Here is a 26,835-nt window from a genome sequence, read left to right on the forward strand (position 1 = left end):
ACTATTCTTTTCAACTTGCATGTCACAACATTTTATGAAAATAAAAAGGCATTGTTTTTGGACATTTGTATGTTTTCCCTTTTTTTAAGCACTGGTCGGGCACAGTTTAAGCAAAAGTACATCTGATATCCATTGTATGTAAACAATATCCAACCCTATTCATAATAGATGATGTTCTTGTGGTCACACTCAACATTTTTCTGCCTATAAACCCAGCAAAAGAGCTCCACTTTGGTCTGATCTGACCACATCACATTCTCCCAAGCCTTCTATGAGTCATTCAAGTATCCATTAGCAAATTTCAGACGGACCTGTACATGTGCCTTCTTGAGCAGGGGGGACCTTATGGGTATTGCAGGATTTCAGTCTATTACAGCAAAGTGTGGTACCAGTGGTTTCCTTGGTGACCGTATTCTTAACTCCCTTGAGCTCATTAACAAGCTCCTCCCTTGTTATTCTGGGCTAACCCCTCACCTGCAGAATCATCCAAGGTGAGATCTTGCAAGGAGCTAAGGAATTATTGCTGCTTGTAGGGATCAATATACTTATTTAACCTAATCAATACAAAATGAATTTATAACCTGTATTTGCAGTTTTTGCTCAGGATGTTTTTTGGTGTCTCTCTGTACAATAGTCCGACCCTAAAAATGATGGACTGTTTGTTTAGTACTGTAAAGGGGTAAAAAAACAAAATCAGCAAAGGGTCACGCAATGATTTCCCCACACAGAATTACTTCAATAACAATTATATAGTAAATATATTAAATTAAACATATAACATGAACATTTAGGAAATTATGCAAAACAATTATGAGACATAAAGGTCTAAAAATACAAATTAAAACCAACGTCTTTTGTGTGGCTGCATGGAATGTGGAATAAGTGTAACTAATCAAACGCTATCAGAGCACAGACATGCAGTATGAGTGAGCAAATGGAAACAAATCCTTGGATGTGATGTAGGTGATGTAGTATTCATATAAAGAGACTCCAGCTAACAAAGTGTGGTATGAATGAGAACATCTTTCTATTCTAGTCCCGTCAACACTGAAAAAAGATAATCCACGTTGGACTAGAAATGCAAGGTTGCAGACGCCAACATTGTATTTTACTGGGCATCCTCCAATTGCTGGACACTGTATAAACAACATACTGGCATTTGAAAAAATGAGGACAACCCATGGTGTACAAATGTTTGGACATGGTAATGCAAAGTCAAACATTGGGGTTAAATAACAGCCACTGCCATATTTATCAGAATAATAACACAGTATGTTTTGCTAAATAGATTTGCGTTCAGGCTTAGAAAAGTAACACCATGGTGTGTCCTAATTTTTTTGAGTACCGTAATAGCTGTCCAGCAAATGATATGTATGCAAATGCAGATGATATGACTGATGATCTGTATCAAGAAGTCTGCTCTACGTATATGGCATAATACATTTCCGTTTTGATTGACACTGACAGATGGCTATTTAACAACATGCTTATTATTGTGGTTGTAGTTCTAACAGTGGTGTACGAGGGAAAGGCTTCTTGAGACGTCATCTGTACTTCTGTGAAGAAGGTGTCGTACGTCCGACCAGAAAAAGGAATCGGTCCATGCAGAATCCAAAAATATTTTCTGCTGAGATGTTTGTTTTTTGTCGGATATATTCACGGTTAGTTTACTGTACCACGGAAGGAAAAGACTCCTCTGTCATGTCTCAACGACAGCAGTCAGGGAAACACGGATGCCCCCTTTCTTCCTCGCGCTCACCCAATTACTAGTCAGAACTCAGGTAGGATGCATTCACGGCCTTACAGAAAATCTGATATTTTTAACTCTTTTCAAAAATGTGCATTTAAAAAAAAATATTTGAGCACTGCGAAGGAGGAGGAGAACACGGAGGCCGAAGGCCGCAAGCGGATATGGAGCCGTGGGTTGCCGACCCCTGAAAGCAGTGTGTCAGCGTTGTTCAGCAGAGACTGGAAACGAGGATACAACCTGCAACTATTAATTCTGCACTTCAGGCAATAAGGAACTTTAATTTGTGAAAAATAAAATAATTACAACTGTTCACACTGACAGTGTTGCACTTGTCTGCATCATTGTACTTTCATTTAAGAAAAAGAAAACAATAAAAAAGACATTATACATATTTTAAAAACTACTATATACTATTTCATATTTAGTTTTTTTAATGTTTTTTTTTATTTGATAATTGTATTTTTTGGACAATTACCTGCTGTTAGTTTGCACTTTGTTTCATTTCAAAAATCATTAAATCTGTAAAAGCTAAGCAGTGTTACGTTTTGCATTTTGCGCCCTTACTGTACTGAAAATGAAACAAACCGTGACCTTAACACCAAGGTACATTAGTGGCGTAGCGTTACACCCCCAGTAGCTACTAGATTCCAAGTAGCATGATATAGTGTAATAACAGAACCAGATCCAATTATTCCCACTTATTTACCTCCCAGGGTCGCAGAGAGGAGGAAGTGGGTTCCGTATTTCCTAATAATGTTGTCAGTGATGGCACTGAGACTGGGCCTTCTTCCAAGCTGCCTAATGGTCTGGAGGAACTCTGGGTCCAGTGGAAAAGGAAAGCCATTGTTCACTTGCCTTTCCAGGGCCAGGCTGTTCACCTTCCATCGTCCAAACTCCCTGAAATGTCACGTAAACATACAGTTAGAAAGCAAATGGCACATTAACGCTCTGTGAAAGCACATTCAAAGAATGACTAACAAGTCACACAAATGACGCAATTCAAGGTCAGCTATTATGAGGGCGTTGAGACTCAGATCTGTTTTTTTTTTTTTGCATAAATACATAAATTTGACATTGTTTTTCTTCTAGAACAAGCCAAATGATAATATTTTCATGATTTTTATATGAACAAGCTATACTGTATATTAACTTTCACTAGTAGACTGTTCTTTACGGCTGTAAAAAATGACCATGACCTCAAAGTGAATCTCTAGATTTATAGTCCTATTTTGTTTCATCTGGTAGGGGTTTTGCACCACAGTGAAACACAGTGTGTGTCTGGGGATTTTAAATAATTGCTAATCTTTTCCCATCTGGAGTCACGATACGATTTTTCTCCTCCTGGACAGACCCTTTCTGCTTCAAGCACCTCTTCTGGTGCAGGATTCATCTGACGCCATTTGATATTCAGCCTGGCCTTGGACCATGCCAAGCTGTCTTTATCTGCTGATTGCAGACGCAGAGATGCTTGATGCACAGATTACCATTACTGAAATACTGCTTATAATCAGGAAGGTTATACCCTAACAAAGAATGAAAAAAACTTTTCAAACCTGTCAAGTACGTTATATATACATATATCTGAAAAAAGCTGACATGCATTTGTGTGGGCAGCATGGTGAAGCTGTGCTTCGAATGTTTGCCTTACAGCCAGGTGATTCTGGGTTCAAATCTGGCACTGACCTTTTTGAGAGAAGTGCGTATGCAAACATACATGCATAAACTTACAATATACAATAAATGTATTCTTTTATTTTAATCCCAATCTTGCCATTTCAAAACATACAACTGACTTGTCAACAGTCCAGGGCGTAGGGCTGCACAAAAAAAAAAGAAAAAATATATTTCTATCTATTCATTGCAATCTATCATTTGTAAAATGACCACAATTTTTTCTATTTTTATTTATTTTTATTATTCACCCTTCTGTAAAGCACTTTGAATTACCTTGTGTACGAATTGTGCTCTATAAATAAACTTGCCTTGCCTTGCATATTTTACATAACAAGCTGCGCAACCAACAAACGGCGTCATTGTACTCAAGGACTCACACTGTACTGTCATTGGCATGACAGCTGACACTCCCTCCTCGCTCTCCCCATCCCTCAGCAAACCTCACCAGCCAGGGCGAGTTGGCTCCACTGCCTTGGTTCTACCCGCTGACAGCCCACACCACCAGCGAGTGTCGTCAGTGGCATCATTCACAAGCTTCCAAAGAGTGATTGCATTCATTAATTGACTTTTCTTTTGCCATTAAATTGACTTTTCTCTTTATTACAGTACATGCATGAATGTACTGTTGCATGACCGAGTATGCCATGTTTTTGATTTGATGGATTATGTTCAGTCTTTCTGTTCATTTCTGTTACGAAAGTCTCTTGTCAACTATTTTTCTGCGACCTTCCATGGAGAAAGGCAAAAAGACCACTGGAGGTTTCTCTAAAGCAGAACAAGACAACGAGGAGTTGAATAATAATTTAAAAAAACTGAATTATTAAAACGTAATCTGAACATGGTGTCCACGCATGTGTGTGCAAAGAAAAACGTCTCAGATCTCGCGTGAAACTGAACAAGAGTGGTAAAATAATCTGGAATAATTAATTGGAGTTAAACTAAGATTGGTTGCTTTTGTTTCAGCAATTTTGTAAATGAACTGCATGTTCGGTGTAATAAAAGTTTTTTAAAAAGTCAATGATAATGAGTTCTTATCACTATCAAATATTCAACATTCATAACATGAAGCAACCCATGCTTATGCAGGTACTGCAGATTAAAGCTAGCAGCCCCGCTAATTTCCCAGCCAACATTTATTTTTTTTGTACTGTCACTTTTCAAATAAATGCGAAAAAACATATTCACTTCTAGAATGTAGATTAGTATCTTTTTATAAAGATAACCAATTTATGCAACCTAACTAATGAGACATAACTATATCTGAAAATGACAAAACAAAGGTGAAATATATCATCTCCATAATAATCTCTAAAAGAGTGGGTACATGCGATCCCAACTCCCCAATGTAACGCATAAGGGAGGGAAACGCCGAAGTAGACGTTTAGTAATATCTAAAATAAGGATTGACATCATTTTTTTTCACAGAAACAAAATGAGAGAAGTATTGCTGTGGCTTTCTATACATAAAAACTACAAACCCCCGAAGGGACACCAGTTCCGCCATAAAAAGAAACAAGCAGTCACACATCCAGCAGACACACATCCCGCAGCAGCAAACAGTGAAGCAAAGCTAGCCTTGCTGCAACTAATTTTCCATCGCCCAGAATAACACACAGCCCCATGGGTGTAGGCCTGCTGCCAATCAATTCCCCACCAATAACAATGACCCCCTGAGAAAAATTCAACACAGAAAACAGCTAATTAAGTCCTGTTTCATGCCTGTCCTTCCCTATAACGAGACACCATATACTGTATATATATATATATATATATATATATATTTTTTTTTTTTTTCATTATTTTGGTGGGGGATTGTCATCGGTGCGGTCAGCTTGAAATGGGATGCAAGAATGGGATCGAAACATCGCAGAGATATGCTCCTCACTCTTGGACACAGGAGTGATACCACAGCTGAACAATGAACAGTGAAACACAACAATTATTTAGTTGAAGACCGCAACACTTTTTCAAAATGAAATATACAGTATATGCACACATTCACAACAACATGATGTTTCTCAAAGACTTAGGTTTTATTTCTCAGATAGATGCTGAGTGACTGTAAAGCTCAATTAGAACCACGTATGAGCACACACACAGAGCATCTTTATTTCAGCTGAAGCTTCGTGCAGCAGGGGGCTCGATACACTTCTAGCCGTCATCTACCCTTTCAAGGGCGCTTGAGCATTGTGTTTCTGCAGGAGGTAGCTACACGGGCTGTGATCATGGAAGGGGGAGTAGTAACTGTTACCTGTCCATCAGAGCCCAGATGTCTCAGATCCATCACAGCGTTGAGGCAGCCTGAGGGTGCAGCTTTGTGCTGAATAAAACAAATCATGAGGGCAACCCTAGGAATAGCTGATGGGTGTTACTCACCAACCATAACAATCCACTTGTGTGGTACTTGCAAGTGAATGAAATTGTAAACTTGAACAGCTGAGCACAGACAACCATGGTTAAGAAAAGTGAAAAAAACACAGTAGCTTGTTTGTTTTTTGTTTGACCACATCCTTGCAAGCAGCAGTTTCCGCAATCAGTCATGAGACCTTTGAATTAAACCCAGTAGCTGGGAATGCATGCATTTAATGTGAACTCACACAGTAACACAGAAACAGAGAGCTGTGTTCTGCTAAAAAGAACGTTAACGCCTGGTAAACAAAAACAAAAAACCTAGCTTAGTAAAAATGTGAATCACGAATTGTGGTTCTCTGGGATGATTTTTTTTAACAAGGGTGTGCACACACACACACACACACACGCACACACACACACACACACAAACTTCCTACTTTTTGCCATTTTTAATGGGAGGTCCCACAAGGACAGTTGACAGGGGACTTTCTTAATAGAAATGACTAGAAAGACTGAAAATATTACACCAAGTCAAAAACATGACACGCTTGCTCAACTGACTGTACAGCTGTCCCTCACAATATCGGGGTCCAATTATCGCTCCCTCACTATTTTATCAATTAATAAAAAAACGTCTGCTGTTTCATGGTAGACTATGGACTATTACAGTGGTTCCCAAACTTTTCACAGTCATTTACCCCTTCAGACATCTGAGTGGAAACCATGTACGCCCACTCCTGCACACTTAAATAACATAAACCACCCAATGAAACATCTATTAAATATATGATATATTATGACATAATATTAAAGAAATTATGTGTCTTTTCAACTTCACATATAGACTACTAATTTAAAACAGAGAGAGCTTTAGAGGTGTAAGATATTTCCTGGCAACTAATATTACACGTAAATGTAGTTATTATAAACATTTATGAAAACAAAAGCCCGTGACCCTAGTGAGGACAAGCGGCATAGAAAACGGGTGGATGGATGAAAACAAAGGCACAAAACGTACAGAAATCAATAAGGAAATTAATTAACTAGAAATCTATTCCTGAGCCAAATGGACATATGCGCACATATAGCATGAGATTATGCACCAAGCAAAAATAACCAGCAGCACAGCGCCAGCATTATTAAACCTCACCTCTGTGCATTTATACAAAGCATTAACATTTGTGAATAAGGATGAGATGAAACGAAGAATAGAAAATGCACGACTGTCTGTGCACCGTCGGAGAAAGTCATACACATACAGTAAGTCTAAATCTGCGTCACACATGTGTTCAAAAACCCCCGAATAAAGTGGAGGCAACGCCGTCAGAAGACGCATTATTTGTGAAAGCATAAATTTACTTCACGTGCAAAATTGGGGGCTTCCTGACATAGTCAGTGCATCCAGTCAACAAACAAATTACAGGCTCATGCAGCTCAGAAAACACACCAATTACTCAGAGCACCACGTAAGACGACCAGCTCAATATACTGTAAATGATCTTGAAAAATCTTTAAGATTAACACTTTCAATGCACAACATCATCAAACCTACTTCTTTGTTCATCTAACGCACACAGAACAATGAACAACTTCAAGCTGTCATCTGTCTTCTGCACTGTACTATTTACTAGCTGTGGCTGTTCAATGTGAATCTTAGCGTTTAGCACTACTGTAGTCAAGCTGTTTTTAATTTTTATTCGCATACCTTCTACAGCAATCTGTGTACCCTGAGGGGCATGCGTACCCCACTTTGGGAACTATTATTAGTCAAAACATATTAGAATAAAAGTGATATGTAGTATTCTGGTCACTAGGCGGCAGTAATGACACAAAAAATTGAGACATTACCTTACAATAACTAAAATGGGGTACATGTACCTCCAGGAGTACACCAACTGTTAAAAGGGGTACGTGAATAAAATTGAAAAACAATTAGCGCCTAACTCTCATAATTATGAGGATGCCTGAACACGGCACGGCGCAAGAAGGACGAAACAGAAAGCTCTGTGTCTGATGATTATTTTGTGATGATTATTTTTTAATCAACATCGTAGATGGCTTCGGGTCAAATGTTTTAAGGGGTAAGCGACGGTAAAAAGTTCGAGAACCACTGCCTTACAGTACATTGCATTACCTTAAAACTGCATGAAGTCAGCCATGGCGTGTCTGACATGATAAAGTGAAAAAAAAGTTCTCCTCCCATTACTTGTGGAAGTGGTAAGTTTTTGGCTTCTAAGTTACTAAATTTGAGGCTAGCTGGTTAGCTCGCTAGCTCGTCTCAAGTCCTGCAGCATAATAGTTGCGCAACGTGATGTGAATGAATAATAGCAGTGTAAAAGTGACTAATGGCATGTTATGTCATGTCTACAGGGCTCTAATGAAGTTAAAAACATATTTAGAAAGTCATAAACAAGTTTTCTTTGCTCTAATTACAAAAATATTCAATTTATTAACATTGAAGCCGATATCGCAGAAATGAATTTATCGTGGCCAAGTCTGGAACCAATTAACCGCTATAAACGAGGGATGACTTTACATTCATGCAGCGTGAGCCCTTGAGTAAAATGGTAGCGCTTGTTTGTGATGCTGCTTGTTAAGCAAAAAAAATAAAACGCAAAATAAAATGTATTTTCATTTTGGTACAGGATGACATAATATTACATACAGTATTGTGTCCTATATTCCTCCAAAGTGAACAATGACGGAGTGGTCTCTTCATATGTCACATGCACACTACTGGAAGTAAGACGTTACGTGTGGACTAAAGCAACAAAAATATTCCATATTTACTCCATTTCATGTAACTCAGCACATGCCACATCGCCATAAATTACCACACACACGTTTTGTTTTGTTTTTTAGCATTTTTAATCCTTCAAAGGCACATTAACAACCCATCACATGCTCATGTGCTTGGTAAATATGAAATACTACTACATCTCCAACAAGCCATGCACAAAATAAATGCCTCTACCACGATTGTACATACTGTCACATCTATGGTGTGTATGTATATGTGATGTGACCAACATACATCATTGTTTGGATCAGCGTCAATGTCATTACTCCTTGTGCAAAATGCCTCAGGGAAAAGAAAAAAAAAGTCGGGCCTTCCATGCTCCATGGTGTGAAATCATTATCCTTGGTTAATAAAAAAATCCACAAGGTTTCTACTTGGATCCAAGCATAAGTAGTCATCAGAAAGTCAAAATGAATTTAGTAAAAACACTGTACAAGAGAGGTAAAGCCAGTCGGACACGCTACCCTATGCTTGACTGTGACATTAAAAAAATCAGTTCTAAAGGTCTCTTGCTTAAAAAAAAAAAACTAAGCCATGCTGTAAACAGAGAAATCCTACACCCATCAAGATCACACGCAGCTATATGATAAAAACACAAAACGGCACGTCTCTTCAGAAGAATTCCCATCGTACATCGGACTGCCAAGGGCATCTGAGTGAACGTACCTAATTATTTGTCAGAAACAATTTCCAGTCAATAACAGGGCTGGATGCTGAGAAACACACCAGATAATTCGCATTCACACCTGAAATTGACCTAACGTGCATGTACGTCAGAACGCCCAAAGGGAACACATGAGAGTCCAAGGTTAACACAATCTTTCAATTCACAACCTCCTAACAGCCTGTTACCAAACTAATGTGCGGTGGCCTACATCGTACTCCAAATAGGTCTAATCACTGGATCGTTAGAATGTCACAGAAAGGACTCAAACATACGTGAGAATTTGTTTATACAATATTTCCATCAGTTGTATTCTACCATGATGATGAAGAGAAGATTGGATTGAGCATAGCAACTGAGTTGTGCTCCAAAGCAGTTGGGGTTCATTGTCTTGCTCGTAGGCTCCTCAACAGTTTCAGGAAGAGATCGTGCCTGTCTTCAAAGCTTATGTTGGCCGATGTCGTCATGTATGCATGCTGAAAGCACACCGCTGTGCTACACACACTTGCAGTAGAAATTGATTGAATTGATCACAAACTCATAACAACATTAACATTAACTTTACTTTACTTTGATTGTGCATTTTGTCCTTTCTTCCACCTTTTGGTCCACACTTATATATTGTCATGTATTGGAGAAGTGTTTCGTTTAGGACAGCAAGAAGTGTTTAATCTTCGTGACTTTGGTCAAGGAGGACAATTGGTCAAGACCCGTTACATGAGTTTCCGCAATATAGGATTCAATGTTAATAAATGTTATATTTTCGTAGTTAGAGCATAGGAAACCTGTTTATGACTTTCTAAATAAGTTTTTTTTTAAACATTATTAGAGCCCGGTAGGCATGAAATAACACACCTATAGTCACCTTTACACTGCTATTATTCATGGTTTACTCCACATTGCAATACTTACGCTGCAGGGACTCGAGACTGCCGCTAGCTAGCAAGCTAGCGAGCTAACCAGTTAGCCTCGATTTTATTTCTTCTAAACTTAAGAAGCCAAAAACTTACCACTTCTACACAGGATGGGGGGAGAACTTTCTCTTCACTGTCATGTCGAACGTGCCATGGCTGACTTCATGACTTCATGCAGTGTTAAGGTAATGTAAGGTACTACATAACACTTGTATTTCAATATGTTTTTACTAATAATAGACCATAGTCTACCAGAACAGCGGTCATTAATTAATTAATTCATTTCTGAAAAAACACAATATAGCGAGGGAGCGATAATCGAACCGCAATATTGCGAGGGGCGACTGTCACTGTAAATTGTTTTGAAAAATTGGTCAGCAGTTACCAAATTTGGCCAGAACATTTGGAATCTGTCTGACACTTTAGCCTTTAAAATAAAAGATCTAGTAGAATGTTGTTTCACTTTAGCATGTATGTTAATTTTTGTTAATGTATGCTAATTCCTGAGATGATTTATTCACCTTAAAAGAGCAAAAGATTTTACACTGTATTTGTTATGGATTCTTTGCAGTGTTTTTTGAGTGTTATTTGGATTTATGTCTAACTTTAAGTAGCAATTTGTATTTTTTTTGGAGAGAAGGAAAGATTTCTGTTCTACAACGTAGATGCTACATGGTTCTCCACTGTTTCATGGTGGCTTTAAACAACACATGGTTTTATATGATATTTAACCTGATGATCGCACAGAAGTCTCTAAAATTTACAGGAACATCTGGAACTGGAACAAAAGGGCTCGCATGACCTTCTTTCTTTATAAATGAATTTTCATCACTGATTCAACTGTACCTGTTCACACGTTTAAAATAAAATGATTAAAAAAAAATAGGGATGTCCAATATATACAGTGTCGGCCAATATTGGTATTGTTTTTTCTGCCGATAATGATGTCGGCGTGCGAGCGATGACGTGCTCCACACAGCAACAAGCTTGCAAGCTCAGTATGTCCACAGTGTGGAATTCACATTTGGATTGTAAATATGCAATTTGCAATGGAAGTGCTGCTTGCTTTAACACTTTTAATTTGATATGTTTCCCTCATGCTGCGTTCATGCATGATGTGCTGCCCAGTTTAGAATTTGTATTGTATTCGTCCAGCGTTTCATACTTTACACTTGTTGTTCTTCTATGGCTGTTTGTTCCACATAGAAATGTGCAGCCTTGCAAACTGTATCGTGACCAGCATTATTTTCTTATTTGTGAATTTATTAAGACGAAAGGTGTCACATCTCATGTCACAAGATCTCGCGAGATCGCCAATATGAAATGTGATTGCTGCCAAGAGAATGTATTCATTTCCTCTACAGGGTAGCTGACCCATGGCACAATTTGATTACTGGGTGAATTTTGAGAAAAGATGAAAAAACATACAGTACCTTTATAACAGTGTGCATTGTCGATAAATATGATGACACTGCATGTTTCTGTAACAGCACACAGCAGCATCAAAATGTTTAGTTTGAAGCAGGATGTATTTGTTTTATCTATTTGCAGATTTTAGAAACAATCCAATTTTGTATAACACAGTGAAACCCCACGTAGTGTGACAAAACCACTAAACTACAAGGTGAGGGTTTTATTAAAAAGGAAATTGCAGTATTGATTTGTTGTTTTCATGAATGCCACTACACCTTCCACAATAGAAAATGACACAAGTCAGTGTGAGAGAGAGAGCACGATTCGCAGGAGGGTGTGCTGACAGCAAACCTACTGATCCCTTTTGTACTGCAATCTGTCATAATACTGCTGACAAGTGATGTGTCTTCAAACACAAACGCAAAATACAGTGAATTATACAATACCTAATGAAGCATATACTTAGTGTTATTATATTTTCTGCAAAGATCTGCAAAGTTCAAAGACACAAACAATATAAGACGGAGGAGTAATCAACAACCATAGCAGTGCTCTTTATGCGAGCGCTGCTGTTTCTGGGGGATGCCTTATAGATTTACTAAAAGCATATCTTGTAGCAGTGTACAAATCCCGTATGTACATTTGCATCCCATTTTTTTTTAACCTAATATCAATATCATGTGGATGGCAAACACAACCACAACAATAAAAATGTTAGAATATTCACACATATTTAACCAGTTATTTTTCAGTGGCTTTGGAAATGTTGGGTTATCTCTTCAATATCCAACCATACAAAGACTTCATCTTTGAAAAAAATTGCTGCTTCCATGAACCTCTCACTCGGATCATTCCTCCATCACACACTTGTCACAAGTAATAAGCTATCTGCTGGATGAAGTCCACGTGAAATTGTCATTGCTGCTGGTGATCAGGGGACGACTTTGCTCTGTTTTTGTCCTGGAGACACACGTTCGACCTCTGACTGAAGGACGGAAGAACGGCTTATTCCTCAACCGCAACTGTCTGGTTTGACAAGTCACACAGGCATTCAGAAGTAGAAAAGCACCGGACTAAGAAGTATCATCTCTCACTACACTTGTGCTCAAGCTGGTGAATTTCACAGTGTGGGACCTTGTCAAATTGGTTAGAAAATACACGTCATTAGGGAGCAGCAGAAAGAAACTGGGGAGTTTTTTCACGGATGTGTTTAGAATCTAAATAAAACCAGAGCTACAGTAACTCTAAATAAAGCTTCCCAGAAATGACCTTCATGTGCAATACTTGCCCAGACAGGCTAATAAACTTGAGAATCATAAAATCGCTTGGGGGCGATTTTTAGAAACTCAGTAAAGGAGTATTTTATGACAAACCTTGCACAAAAAACGCTTGTTATGTGTCCATATTTGGGTATGTTAAAATTAAGAAAAATTCATATCGGAATGGATGAGTCCTGCCTGAGTTCCACCCTATTATTCAAGATGTGGTTTATTTTAGCAAGATTAAAAGATTGCTTGTTGACACCCAAGACTCAAACATTGTCTGGAATGAGGTACGGATACGTTGGAAATTAATAATTTGGGAAATGGTACTGCTACCACTAGCCACTAACAAGCCAGACTAACTGACAGCAAATCAAAGAAATCGCCTCGCAAAGGTGTTCCTCGCAAGTGAAGCACAAGACAATGTCCCGTTTTGGAAGAGGAGTTTCAGGATGCAGAAGAGTCCCAGTACACGGCATACTCACGGGAACCAGGGTTGTACCAGATACAGTGGGTACTGAAAGTATTCAGATCCCTTTACATTTTTCAGTCATTGTTACACTGTAGCCGTCTGCTAAAATCATTTAAGTTCCTTTTTTCCTCATCAACGTACACAAAGCACCCCATTTTGACAGAGGAACACAGAATTGTAGACATTTTTGAAAATGTATTAAAAAGAGAAATCTAAACTATCACACAGCCATAAGTATTCATACCCTTTTGACACTTGCATATTTAACTCAGCTGCCATCCATTTCTTCTGATCATTCTTGAGATGATTCTACATATTCATTGGAGTCCAGCTATGTTTAATTAAATTGATTGGACTTGATTAGGAAAGGCTGTCTATCTAAGACCTTACAGCTCACAGTCCATGTCAGAGCAAATGAGAATCATTAGGCCGAAGGAACTGCCCGAAGAGTTCAGAGATAGAATTGTGAAAAGATTTTCTGCTGGACTTTCCTTTTCCTGACCGTTCCTATGAGCACAGTGGCCTCCATAATCCTTAGGTGGGCCATCCACCCAAACCAAGCAATCAGGGGATAAGAGTCTTGGTAAAACAGTGGAGATAGCAGAAAGTTGCAGAAAGTCAACCATCACTGCAGCCCTCACCAGTCGGTGCTATATGGGAGCTACAGGGTAAGACATATGAACAAAAAACACATCGACTCCCAAACTATGACAAGTACAATTCCCTGTGTGTGTGTGGAGAAAACCAGACACTGCTCATCACCTGCCCAATACAATGAAGCATGGTGGCAACAGCATCATGCTGTGGGGGTGTTTTTCATCTGCAGGGTCAGGAAAACTGGTTGCAGTTGAAAGAAAGATACTGTATCAGAGATATCCTGGAAGAAAACCTTTTCCAGAGTACTCAGGACCTCAAAATGAGCCGAAGGTTTACTTTCCAACTAGACATTGATCCTAAGCACTAAGGGGTACAACGGTACAGGTAACCCAAGGTATGGTACAGCCGTTAGTATTTGGGCTATGGTTTCGGTGCATTTTTTGTGCACAAAGAGAACCATTTTTTTCTCCCAAAATTCTCTCTATTATATATTGTTAGTACTAAATGATTTTTAAACTAGAGCATGGAAATGAAATTGCAATCTACTGGCAAGTAATTCCCCAATAAATACAATTCTCAATATATACTATGTCCTATACCCAGTCACCGAATACCTTACCTTTTCATCCGCTTTTGGGCAAACTGTCCCTCACTTGAAATATTTACAGTGTGTGGGAAATGGGTCGTTACGACGCGGGGAAAGCTTTTTGCCAGCCTGGACGAGCACACGCTATGTAAAATGCGTCACAAAACCACTGGTCCATAAGGTGGATTGTCCCGTGCAGGGTAGACTGCACCCCTGCATCCCCACTAAGCACATAGCTAAAATAACAAAGGAGTGACTTGGGAAGAACTTTGCAAATGTTCTTGAAAGTCTCAGCCAGAGCCCTGACTTAAACCCAATTCAGCATCTCTGGAGAGATCTGAAAATGGCTCCAATGTTTACCATCCAATCTGACAGAGTTGAAGAGGGCCTGCAAGAAGGATTGGCAGATGATCCCAGGTGTGCAAAACTTGCTGCATCATTCCCAAGTAGGCTGTATTAGCACCAAAGGTTGCATGTGACCATGTGATACATTTCAGTGTCTCTTCTTTCATGAATTTGCAAAAATGTCTACAATTCTGTGTTTTTCATTCAATATGGGGTGCTGCGTGTACATTTTTGAGGAAAAAAAAGACCTTAATTGATTGAAAAAAGATGTGACATTACATGACTTACTTATTGTGAATGTGTTGCACATGGTCAAAATAAAGTAAACCATTACCATTACAATATGCATTTACCAGCATTTTATGAATGTTCTGGTAAAACAAGCATATTTGATTTGTTTGGGTTGAAATAAGGTATGAAAATCATTTCTACAAAAATGAGTAGCTCGTGGCCATTTTCATTTTCTAAAAAAAACGTTGGTGATCCCTGCCCTAGATGGACCAAATCAATGTGAACCAAACTCAAAAAGCAAGTGGTTTCATCCGCAACATATCAGAAAAAGAGGCAAAAATTGTTGATTGCTGTATTCCAAAGTCATGTATGTGATGTGTGTGAATATCTTCTTTTGCCTAAAACACCAAGATAACAGGTCTGATTTCATGGAAGACTAAGGAAATTAAAAAAATATTCACATTTTTTAGGCTGAAATCAAAGGATATTCACATTTTAAAACAACAACAACAAAAAAAAAACGATGAATAGAATACAAAAATAGCTGTTGATTAATTGGATTATCAAGGAATCATCGATATCGATTTGATTTGAATCATCGATGAATTGTTGCAGCTTGTGATATATTACAGTGCCATTTTGCTGAAACTGAAAAAAATGTGGTCTACACAATTTAGTTTTTATTAAGGTTTTATCTTCATAATAAAGAACTGCACTCCTCAATCATGCCGATTTGTGTTTATTTGCTGTGAACTACATAATATATATACTGTATATTTTACATGCATTGATATTTTTTTATTCGTTGTTTAATCTTATCCTTACCCAGAACAATAATAATAATAATTTAAAAAATAAATAAATAAATAAATAATAATAATAATAATAATAGCAATAAACACACAAATGATGCTTTTAACCCTTCTTCTTCGTGTGCTCTTTAAAAATTAAAAATGTGGCGGCATTACTTTTAAAATATTATGGGATCCTATTTTTTTTTTTTTTTTACAAAAAAAAAACAACCTACACACAATGTAAATTGTGGCACATTTACAAGAAATCTTTATGTCTAGCAAAATTGAAAATACAGTGAGGGAACAATAAAAATGAAAGGATATAACATGGCAGATGAGGCGTGATATAAAAGTTATGGCCCATGAAGAGGAACAAAGGAGGAGCTGACATTTTGACTAATATGGTGATGTTCATGGATGGCACACGGCAACACTGCATATTGCAAAAAAATTTGTAGAAACTATTCATACAACACAGCAAGTACATAAATAGAATGAAACATGCTTTTTGCTCATTTTCCCACTTATTCACACCTCAAATGCAGAAAAAAGTCTTCATGTCAAATTCATGCAGTCAGTGAGAACAGTACGAGCAGTCAGTGGAGAAACGACGTTAATTGCCTTGCCTGACATTTTCTGCATGCACAGCAATGAAATTGGTTCCTGTAAGTGCTTTCTGCTCTTCACTTTTTATAACGAGTCCATTAATGTATCACCACCGTTGATCACATCTTATCGAGTAAAAGCCACTTTACAAAGCTGTTTTACATTTTGAAAATATACACTTTCTTCATAAACATATTCCATAGTCTATGAAAAAAGCATTTTTTGGTAGAAACTGATTAATGGGTTGGGTTTGCAATTCCACTGGATCTAAGATCTTTAGAAAGACTGAATTATTTTAAATGTATTACAAGAATGCACTGCAAATTGTTTTTGTGGGTGGTAGCAACCCACCAGCAGGGGGGGATCAAGTGTTTCCCTCCAAGTGCCCTTATCCAGCTAACTGTTCCAACCCTTCATATCATTCCCAACTCACCCGCCTCTGCCCTAGTGACAGCAAAGGCCAACTGATCTCTTGAGAATATTTATGAGCCAGGAAGAGCAATTGGTTTGAGATGATTTGACAAGGGAGTGTAGGAAAGAGGGGGCAAGGGCTAGTCAGGGTTTGAAGAGCTTATATGGAAAAAAATGCCTAATAGACATGGAGTCTGGGTTGTCTGACAAATTTGTGAGTGGTTCTGAAAAGGGAAAATGATTGTGCAACCACTGCAATTTTTTGGCCATTTTTGCTTTCAGCTAAAGCGGGCTTTACATCCCGACATATGTGCTCCTACGTTCTGGCTACGTGCAAAAATAAAGAAAATAGATTTTCAAACCCACAGACAGCACGCAAAGCCCGTAGAAAGAAAATTGGGATGCAAATTATTGGTGGGACGCTGCTCACATAGTGTATCCAACATACCCGGCCAAGGCGGGCGGCTCTTCCCGCTGCACACTCTGGTTTTCCCGTCACGATAGCCGTAGGTGATGCATGAAGCCAGTACGCCCATCTTGCAATCCAAGTGAGTGGGCTGCACAAGCCTCGTACGATGCCCACATACGTACGTCCCCAGTGAGTGAACTCTACAACAGCCCTACATGAAGCACACCTAGCACGCACGAGTCGCATGCCGCACTCACAATCTACAAGCTACCAACGGAGGGAGACCGGCAAGCACGTGGGTGTCACAAATCACTTGCTTCATAAGTACGACACACTTGCAACCCCTCTCATACTCTACTTCCTCTACGTGCAGGCCACGGGCAACAAATTTTCCTAAAAATTGCGGAGCCCGTGCTTGTGGTAACGTCGGGATGTAAGGCCCACTTAACTCGCTTCTCCAACTGCTCAGACCAGTTAAAGTGCCAATGGAATCTAACAAGCAAGCTGTAACCATAAACTGTTTATAGTTTTTACAAGAGAACAATTTTGCTCTATTGTTTTTTTTTTCAATAGCCAAAGAACATTATTTATTGAAAATAAACTGAAAAAGGTCACAAAAAAGTTCAGGCAGGTAATTGTATTCTTGGATATTTACAAGCAGTACAAATGAAAGGCCGAATTTATGCACTTTTTGAGTGTTTTGTGTGTTTCAGTTTTCTGTTTCGTTGTCTGATGCTTATCCTGTTCAGGATCACATATGAACTGGAGCATATTTTAGAGCCTTGGTTCCCAAAGTGGGGTATGCGTACCCCCAGGGGTACACCAATCGTCACCGGGGGTACGTACGTAAATAAAAAAGAAAAACAATTAGCGCTTAACACTGCACTTACAAGTGCACCTGAATGCCACACGGTGCAATGAGAACGGTACAGAAAGCAGACACAAGTATGAAGTTGTTCATTTCTCTTTTCATGTGAACAAATAAGACTGATGATTATTTTGTGCATTAAGAGTGTTTAATCTTAAAGATTTCATTAATATCGGTGTTCCAATACTCGCATAGCGCAGCGGTGAAAACCTATCACTGAGTAGGAATTCCCACAAAAATTAGTATGTATTTTTTTGTACTTCGGATACTGTTTTATCATGATTGTTAAAGTTTCGCCTTCAATTTGGTACTAAATTAATAATGCAGACTTAAACCGTAACCATTGTGAATGGCCAAAAAAAAGTGAAGCTCATTTAAACAGCCAACATCAAGCTGGAATAAAAGATATGTAGTATGATTACTTATCTATTTATCAGTGCTTACTGTATGTGAAACTTTAAGATTTAATTTAAGATTTTTAAAAAGTTTTATGTTTTTTAAGCGTCCAGGAGTCGGGAGTACATGGCTTCAGGTCAAATCTCTGAAAGGGTAAGCGACTGTAAAAAGTTTGGGAACCACAGTTCTAGATCACTAAGGCGAAGGTGGGGTACACCCTGCAATGGTCGGCAGTCATAAACATAAAGTCAACCATTCACACTCACATACACATCGACAACATGCGTGTTTATGAAAAGCTGAGAAAAGCGCAGTCCGCAGTGTAAACCCACACAAGCACGGGCAAACTCCACAGGGAGTGGTTCAAGCAGAGATTCAAACCCAGAACCACTTCTACTGTTGCGCTCTTTAACAAAATTAGGTTGTGAAATAGCAGTTGAAATTCATTCATTTACTGTAGGCACATACATTTTATTTCATAAGCAAGCTTTTCAATCAAGTTTTGTTTATGAAAAAGTTACAATTTCAGTGTTCCCCCTAGGTGTACAGCTCTGGAACAAAGAACAAGGTATACCCCTGTTCTATATAAAAATGTATCTTCAAATTACTTCTGATCTGGCACGATATGGAAAATAAAATTAACTTGAGCCTTCTAATATAATAGTAGGGGAAACACTGCACATATTAAAAGGATATGAAATTCATTTTAATAGGAGATGAAGAGATAAGAAATAAGTGCCCATATGAGACAAAGATAGAAGATAGCCAAGGGTGGGACATTCTCTATCTTTGCCTTACATCGTCACCTCTGTCAGCTGCTGAATGCCAGCGTCAGTCAAACCTGTGTCCAGGTGATGTTAGCGCTTCAACTAATGCAAAAGTGTGCGTGCTCTGACAGCACTGCTCTCTCTTCAAAGCGTTCGCCTACCTTGCCCGCACGGTCACAAACAGACACATCGGTATGCCTACCAGGCAACACTCTGACAGCTTTCAGTCTGGCTTAGAAATTCATATGCTTCTACAAAAGACGATACGCATAACTGTTATATTAGAGAACAGCAAGTTGTGCATTAACTGCATTAAGTATTGAACATGTTGTACATGTGAATTCAAAAGTAGTACAATAGTACATTTTAGGTTCACCCTGAAATGCATCTGAAATATCCCTAACTTCTTGTGAGTTGTATATATGTGCAAATGCACTGTTACAGTCCACTTTATTCAAAAAAAAAAAAAAATCCACATTATGTGACAAACTCTGCCTAAAAGAAAGTGCAGCTTAAATGAAAAGTGCGCTTTTCTTGGAGTCATCCATAATCCTCGTGTGAGACATGAACACATGTCTTTCTCTTTTCGGTGTGTTCTAAAGATATAAAAACAGCTAAAAAGAGGCAGGTAATTAATGCATGTAATGGGACACACCTATTCTGCCTTGAGAGCCCGCTATTAAAATACCTCCAAAAACGTTTTTATACACATGCTGTGACCATATAGTAATGGGCACATTCATGATAGCATGTAATACTTACAAGATTTTGACATGTTTTGGTCATTTTAAGCATTACCAGAACTTCCTTCCTGGGTGCATAGATTTTACTTAGCACCATAGAAACGCCACACCTAGCATTAACTTTTCCAAACTCAAAAACAAAAACACAGCAGCGGTGGCGGCAGCTCCGATATGTAGCGTTACCTTTCGGTAGTGGCCTGAGGCATTGTGAGTGCAGCGCTGATGCGCTGCGGGCAAGTGTGTGGTGAAGCTAACCACTAGCTAGCTAGTAGCTAGCCGGTGTGGTGTAGCGAGGTGTCACTACGCCAGTAATATAGTTCTTCGGCTTAACAATGTTAACAATAATAATAAAAATGTCGCTGTAGCTTGGTTAATATGCAGGTCATATTATGTAAGTGGAACATTGTTGGCAGTTTTTGGAGGTTTTTCAGAAGGCTTTATATGTGGATTGGGCAAAATTCCCCAAAAAATGCAGTTTTCCTTTAAGTGAAACAGTTAAAAGGGCCCTATCCTGCTCATTTCAGGGGTTTTCACAATGATATTCAATCTCAGAGGGGCACTATTGCAAGTTTCTATATAATATTCTACATAATAAGTTTATTAAAATACTCCATAAATGTCAAGCTGTGTACAGAAAATCTGCATTATTCTCATCTTAGCCAACATGCAGCCTCCTCCCTGACCACGCCTACTGTGTTATCATTGGTCAGGGGTCAAGTGACTGCTCCAGAATGCTTCAATATTTATTCTATATTCTATACAATTCTAAAGATTCTATAGAATCCACTGGTCACAAGAGAAATACTGAACAAACACCACCATTATTGGCATTTTTTTTTTTGCTTAAAACTAAAATCAGTGAGTAATGGGTGCCTTCCAGCTTCCATCTTGATGTGACCATTTTCAGATTAAATATTATTTCTAAAAAATTAGCTTGAAACTGGTATACCTGCTGTAAATCCGCATGCGTATCATTGCACACATTCCTACAATGAAGATTTTTGAAACCCTGACTTTATCCCCGATTCTGAATTGTCACTGCAACCTGCAGGGAGATATAAAAAATGAAGCTTTCCAACAATCCCCTGCTACGTCTATGCACATACACACACTGTGCTTGACAACACACACATCTGAAGCCATCCTGTATTGTCTGTCACACATCAGCAGGCTCAGTCAGATATATGCTTTGCTCAAACCCTTCTGTAATATCTCCACTCCTTCCTGATGCAGTGTAGTCTATATTCTAACCACATGATTTTGGTGCCCCACAAATTGAGAGGCAGATTGTTACGTCTGAAAGAAGCTTACATCAAGACAAAACATATAGCTTTCATTTGTTTGCAGTAATTCACAAAGTAATCTGCTTAGTACATATCCTCATTTGCCACTTAAAAAGCCCGTTCTGGAAAACCATATAAAACCATATCTGAGGTTTAAATCAAGCCTGTACTAATTTCGACAGTACATGCTGTCTCTTTCAGAAGCAAGATGTCAGTCATAATTCAAAGGTCAAATGAGTCTTACCTATATATCTTATACTTGGTGGTGAATCCTTGCTGGTAGCGCTCTGTAAAATCAATAAAGTCCTGTGAGTGGTGAAAGGGGCCCTTGCCTGTCAGTAGCCAGCCCAGGGTCCTTGTAGAGCCAGTCAAGCCAGCCACAGCAGGCTCGGCAGCCTTGGCCCATGCCAACAACAAGCTCAATAGCAGGCTTAATGTTAACCACTTCCATAGAAACATGAGGGCCGTCAGTCTAACAGTGATACAGAGGCCACTCATGCTGCTTCCACCTTCCCCGGTGACTCCTCATTCTCCTTGCACTGCAGTTGAGTCCTAAGGAAAAAAGCAAGAGAAGATGCGTTGAGTGAGAGATAAAAGAGACAATTTCAGATTTTACAAGTGAGTGGGGGAACTGAGCTGAGCTCCATTTGATTTGTATTGCTGAGAAATGAGATTTCAGGTACAACTACCAAATATAAAGATTAGAATATAGACATTTTACTGTATTGTTTATATATTGGTAGTGTGTAAGAGAAACTATCACAGGTTTGAGACCCATTGTGGACTAAGATGTATAGATTAGGACTGGTTAATGTGCCATTTACTCTCCTGGGCACAGCTGAGGTGCTCTTTAATAGCATTTTCCTCAGTGAATGTGGTCCCTGTGTGTATACCTGTATGTGTTATGTGTGTAAATTGAACTCGTTGTTGTTAGAAGAACAACAAACTCCCAAAAAAGTATACATAAAATTAACAAACGATAACTAACACAATAGGTAATTTTGCTAAGAAAACAACAGTATATATCACAATCGTAGTCTTACATCAGAAGTGATTGAACGGCTTTATCGTTTTAATTTCAGTTCCGTTTAAGTTCAGTTCAATTTAAAGACAAGTCTATTACCTTATTGTGGAAGCGCGGTGGTCCGTGACTTGACGGAATTGGTCTCCATAAAATCCTGATTGAATGTGGAGTTGTGGATGATTCAACGCGCAGTCACTGCGACATTATAAAAGTACTTTTTTAACACATTTTAGTCACCAACGTCTAGAAGAAGCGCGCCGATGAGATCATTCAACTGAACAATGCCCGTCCGTATTCTTCTACTCAGTGTTTTCCTCTTCTCCTTCTTCTTCTTCACATCCAGCTGAAATGATCCGGTGGTGTGCGGCGAGGATTCTCTGCTTCAGAGTAGTGGATACGATTATCCAAGAGCGCACAAGACTCATGCCATCAAGGAAGACCTAAAAACCAAACGCATCGCTTTTAAATGGGCTTCATTAGATTTCAGGAGGTAGTTTACCACCGGCGCCCCACCTTATAAGTGGGATTTCAGCACCTTCGGGCTCTCACCGAGAGAAGCTGAGACTGACCGCACTGCCCGCGCACTGAACGTGTGAATGGCATTAACTGCGCCCTCTCCCTCCCTCCCTCCCTCCTTTAACACACAGCCACATTTTTTAATATATTCCAGCAGCGAGAGCACTCCTGGTTGGCTCCGACGTATAACAGGAGGAATTGAGTGTGAGAGAAGCGGGCATATTTACTGAGGATGCATTACTGGTAAAGTAATGTCTTATTTTCTTGGGGTAGTTGTAATCTTAAATAAGCAAGCAACTAAGAAAACAACTACTATCTCATTTAGCCTGGCTTATTTTGTCGTTCTGAAGTTGCATTCCAAAATGTATTTAGCAAAAAACATTATAGAATAAAAGCAGAAAAGCACTACAGAGCAGACCTCTGCCAAATCAGAACAATCCATATTTGGATCTGTACCAAATTGTGAATCTTCTCAGATGCACACCTTTTGCATGCCTTAATTGTGTCATTAAGATCCATGGATTATTCAGTGAGAAAGTAAGGAAAATGTCAAAAAATTGCAAGGTTAACAAGATATGGGGGGGGGGATTCACTGAGCAGCACTTTTATCTGGATCTGCACCAAAATTTAATTGGCTCTTCTTTGGCACATGACCCACCCCTTCTTACAGTTTCATGTAAATCAGTTAAAGGCTGATTAATGCTCCCTGAGGGAACCTCAATTGGCGGCCCGCGGGCCACATCAGGCCTGGCAAAGTTTTTCATTTGGCTCGCCAAATATTACCCAAATAATGTCAACTATTCAGTCTACCAGTAAAGTGCTTGTTCATGCAGTACTTCCTCTACCCTGCAGGGGGCCAAAGCAAAATGTATGCATCACAATGAAGCAGCAGTAGAAGAAGACGGCTTGCATTTAAACAAATGTGGGGCTATTAACTAGGGATGAGCAGAATACTCGTGTAAAACCAGTATCCATTACTGATAATGCATTTTTGCCGAGTACGAGCATGAAACAACAACGGCTCGTCATTATCTGTAATCCTGATGAAGGAAAATCTTCATTGGGTAACCACTTATGTATTCAGTCTTCATGCTCTGTGATTGGCCAGTCACACACAGCGACCGCCCCTCCCTAGACAGACTCACAACCGCCAGAGTGAGGAGCCATGCCCCTCACCTTTTCACACACAGACACAATACAAACAGTGACGCTCTGCCTGCTTGGCTCGACTCCAGCTCACGTTCTCTATTTTGCTCTATTTCGGTTTGTATATATGCATGTAAATTAGTTGGTAGACGTTTTGTTACATACGCGGTGCATTTGACAAGACAGAGTTGAAAATGGCTTGTGTCGCGCTCATCACTGCCGCCACTCCGGACAGGTTGTTTTGGGTTTCCCTCAGCTCAGCTCATATATAAAGTGACTGGGTAAACTTGTTTTGTTAAGTACGCAGTGCATTTTACAAGACAGATGTAAAGGGCTCTTGTTGTGTCGGCCACTGCCGGTGTTTTTTTTTGTTTTTTTTTTTCCGTCTGCTTGCTAATTTGGTTGGCGATATAAAGTCAGTTGCAAGTCAGTTGCTCACAGTACTGAGTGCTTTTGAGAAAACTACAGTGAACAAGGCTGACAGATTATTTCCCTGTTTATCACTGGATGTTGGCATGAATCACCAACTTCACACAGATCATTAAAAAATAATTAAATAATCAAGTCTTACAGATCACTCACACATACACGGTACACATATAGTACATACACAATAATACACAATACACAATAATAAACAATAAATATAGCAACTTCTGATCAATCCATGACAGTTTCAGACTTAAAATAATGTACCGATTTAAGCCACACCCGTTTATGGTTAAACCACACCCACTTCCGGTTTATGATCCGCCCACTCCGAGTATAGATATGGATACAGGTAATTTAGATGGGTGAACAAATATTGAATTAAGAGTGAACAGTGGGTCCCTGCACAGACACGATTAAGCATTTATGGCCTCGCAAATTTAAGGATCTTTGGTTAAAAATTGTTTTTTTTTCTTAAAATATCATTTTTTTTCAGCAGAAATCACCATAAGTTGTAAAATTCATAAACACGATATAATACAGGTACAATTTACAGCATAGATGTGCCACTGTTAGAAGTCCCACAATTTTTACATGTTTACGCTTCACAGATAATGTTTTTTTGTCAAGCGATGAGATTTTGCGTTTCGTTGACGTCGCCCTTGAACACACCATAGTTGTGTGATGTGACAGGCTACACCGTGACTTTAAATCCATCTGTTCATCAATCATCTTCATCATTTAGTAGTCTTGAGTAATAATGCATTTTATATTTTAAATGTGCTTAATAAGTGTGTGAGACATTTTTAGGGCTTAAACCTAGATTGTGTCGCAAGTGAACAATGGCAATTGACGAGAGGAAGGAAGAGAGGAAGGGGAGGGTTCTGGAGTTGAATCTCAGCGAGTGACCATTCCAGTGTTTGTTACTTGATGGATTATTTTCAGTCTTTATGTTAATTTATATTTTAAAAAGTAAGTTACAAAAAAAAGTTGAAGTAAAAACTCAAAATAGTTAATCCTACCGCACGTTCAACCACCCATGACTACATTTGTCAGTCATAAGTAGTGATTCAAACTACCATTAAAATTGACATTTAGTCAATTTGGCAAAGATAACATAGAACAAATGAACGTAATATTGGCAAATTTCAGAAAACAGCTTTAGTCAAAGTAAAAAATTAAGGTGGAGCTGTTTTAAACAACAGCAAAGTTTACTTTTCTATTGTCAGAAGTTGTAAATGTACCCAAATAACTCCAATAGTAACCTCTAATTTGTTGGTATTTAGATTTTTTCTAAATCATCAGAGCCAACCAAATCACTGGAAAATTAGATGGTCATGCAGCTAATCCACAGTATCCACTCTCCGCCATCTTGTCATTGAGGTCTCGCTCAAGCCTCAATTTTTCTTTGGTGCCGTCCATCTCACAGTCAGTTACTGTGCAATCTAATCCCAACTTTCATACAAAGGTTTGTTGTCCCTACGCCTTATCAAAGTAACGTCATAAATATAGCAATAGTTCTTCAGCAGGTCACACAACTCCCATAGCCAAAAAGTTTGCTTTGATTCTCAACACGTTGGCCCCATGGTTTCCGCTGGCACTACGTATGGTGCTTCCAGTTGACAGAGGCAAATTTGGACGAACAGAACTCTGAGTGTTTCCATCATGTGCATCATACGTAGAGCATAGTTTTGCTTTGAGGAGGTTTTGCATGAGCCTGCTAAATAACAAACTATGTATACCAATGAAAACATAACCTCCTCGGAGAGATAACTACAATTACAAACCCACATACCAGATGATGACTTCCATCCATCCATTTTCTGTACCACCGGATGATGACTTAATCTACTAAATGTGGAACTGATATTATCATTAGTATAAATGAATCCTGACTATGTTTAATTTGTTGGGGATACAAGCTTTAATTTTGATTTTTGCTGATGATCATGATGATGGGGCTGTATATAGAAACTTGCAGTCATTCTTGTTATCATTTTTGCCCTCGTCCCAGGATTTATTTCATCCAGTAGAATAATCATCACTCTCACATAAGCAAACTTAATTAGATCTGCTTTATCCCTGTTCTATCCGGGTGCTTGTGCATCGGACACTGTGTGTGGATCAGAGCAGCAGAGAGCAGGCGAAAGAAAGAAGGGAGATGTGCTGTCTTTCAGCTTTTCTGTAGATGTTCAAAGGGAGGTTTTATACAGGGATTGGATTATAGAAATGAACACCACTGAGCCACGAGATTCACTGCCTCCCAAACTCAGAGACAAAATCCTATGGCACAGCGACTTGCAGAAAATGGAGTGAGAAGGAGTTGATTTGTCACAGTTTCATCCTCTGTCTTCGGATTGGGTGTCTTTTCTTTTGACCCCCC

General features: G+C 38.9%; 1 protein-coding gene across 1 annotated transcript in view; it reads right to left on the reverse strand.

Moving 5' to 3' along the window:
* Positions 1-22,936, reverse strand: part of LOC129189074 (BMP/retinoic acid-inducible neural-specific protein 3-like) — a 67,018-nt gene extending 44,082 nt beyond the window's left edge. The window contains exons 1-3 of the mRNA XM_054790382.1: positions 22,461-22,936; positions 21,582-21,889; positions 2,457-2,647 (exon numbers count right to left, since the gene is read on the reverse strand). Coding sequence (XP_054646357.1) covers positions 2,457-2,647; positions 21,582-21,835 — 445 coding nt within the window. The 5' untranslated portion in view covers positions 21,836-21,889; positions 22,461-22,936. The remainder of the gene's footprint in view (positions 1-2,456; positions 2,648-21,581; positions 21,890-22,460) is intronic.
* Positions 22,937-26,835: the final 3,899 nt, after the last annotated feature.

Source organism: Dunckerocampus dactyliophorus, chromosome 10 (assembly GCF_027744805.1).
Source record: "Dunckerocampus dactyliophorus isolate RoL2022-P2 chromosome 10, RoL_Ddac_1.1, whole genome shotgun sequence".
Taxonomy (NCBI): Eukaryota; Metazoa; Chordata; class Actinopteri; order Syngnathiformes; family Syngnathidae; genus Dunckerocampus; species Dunckerocampus dactyliophorus.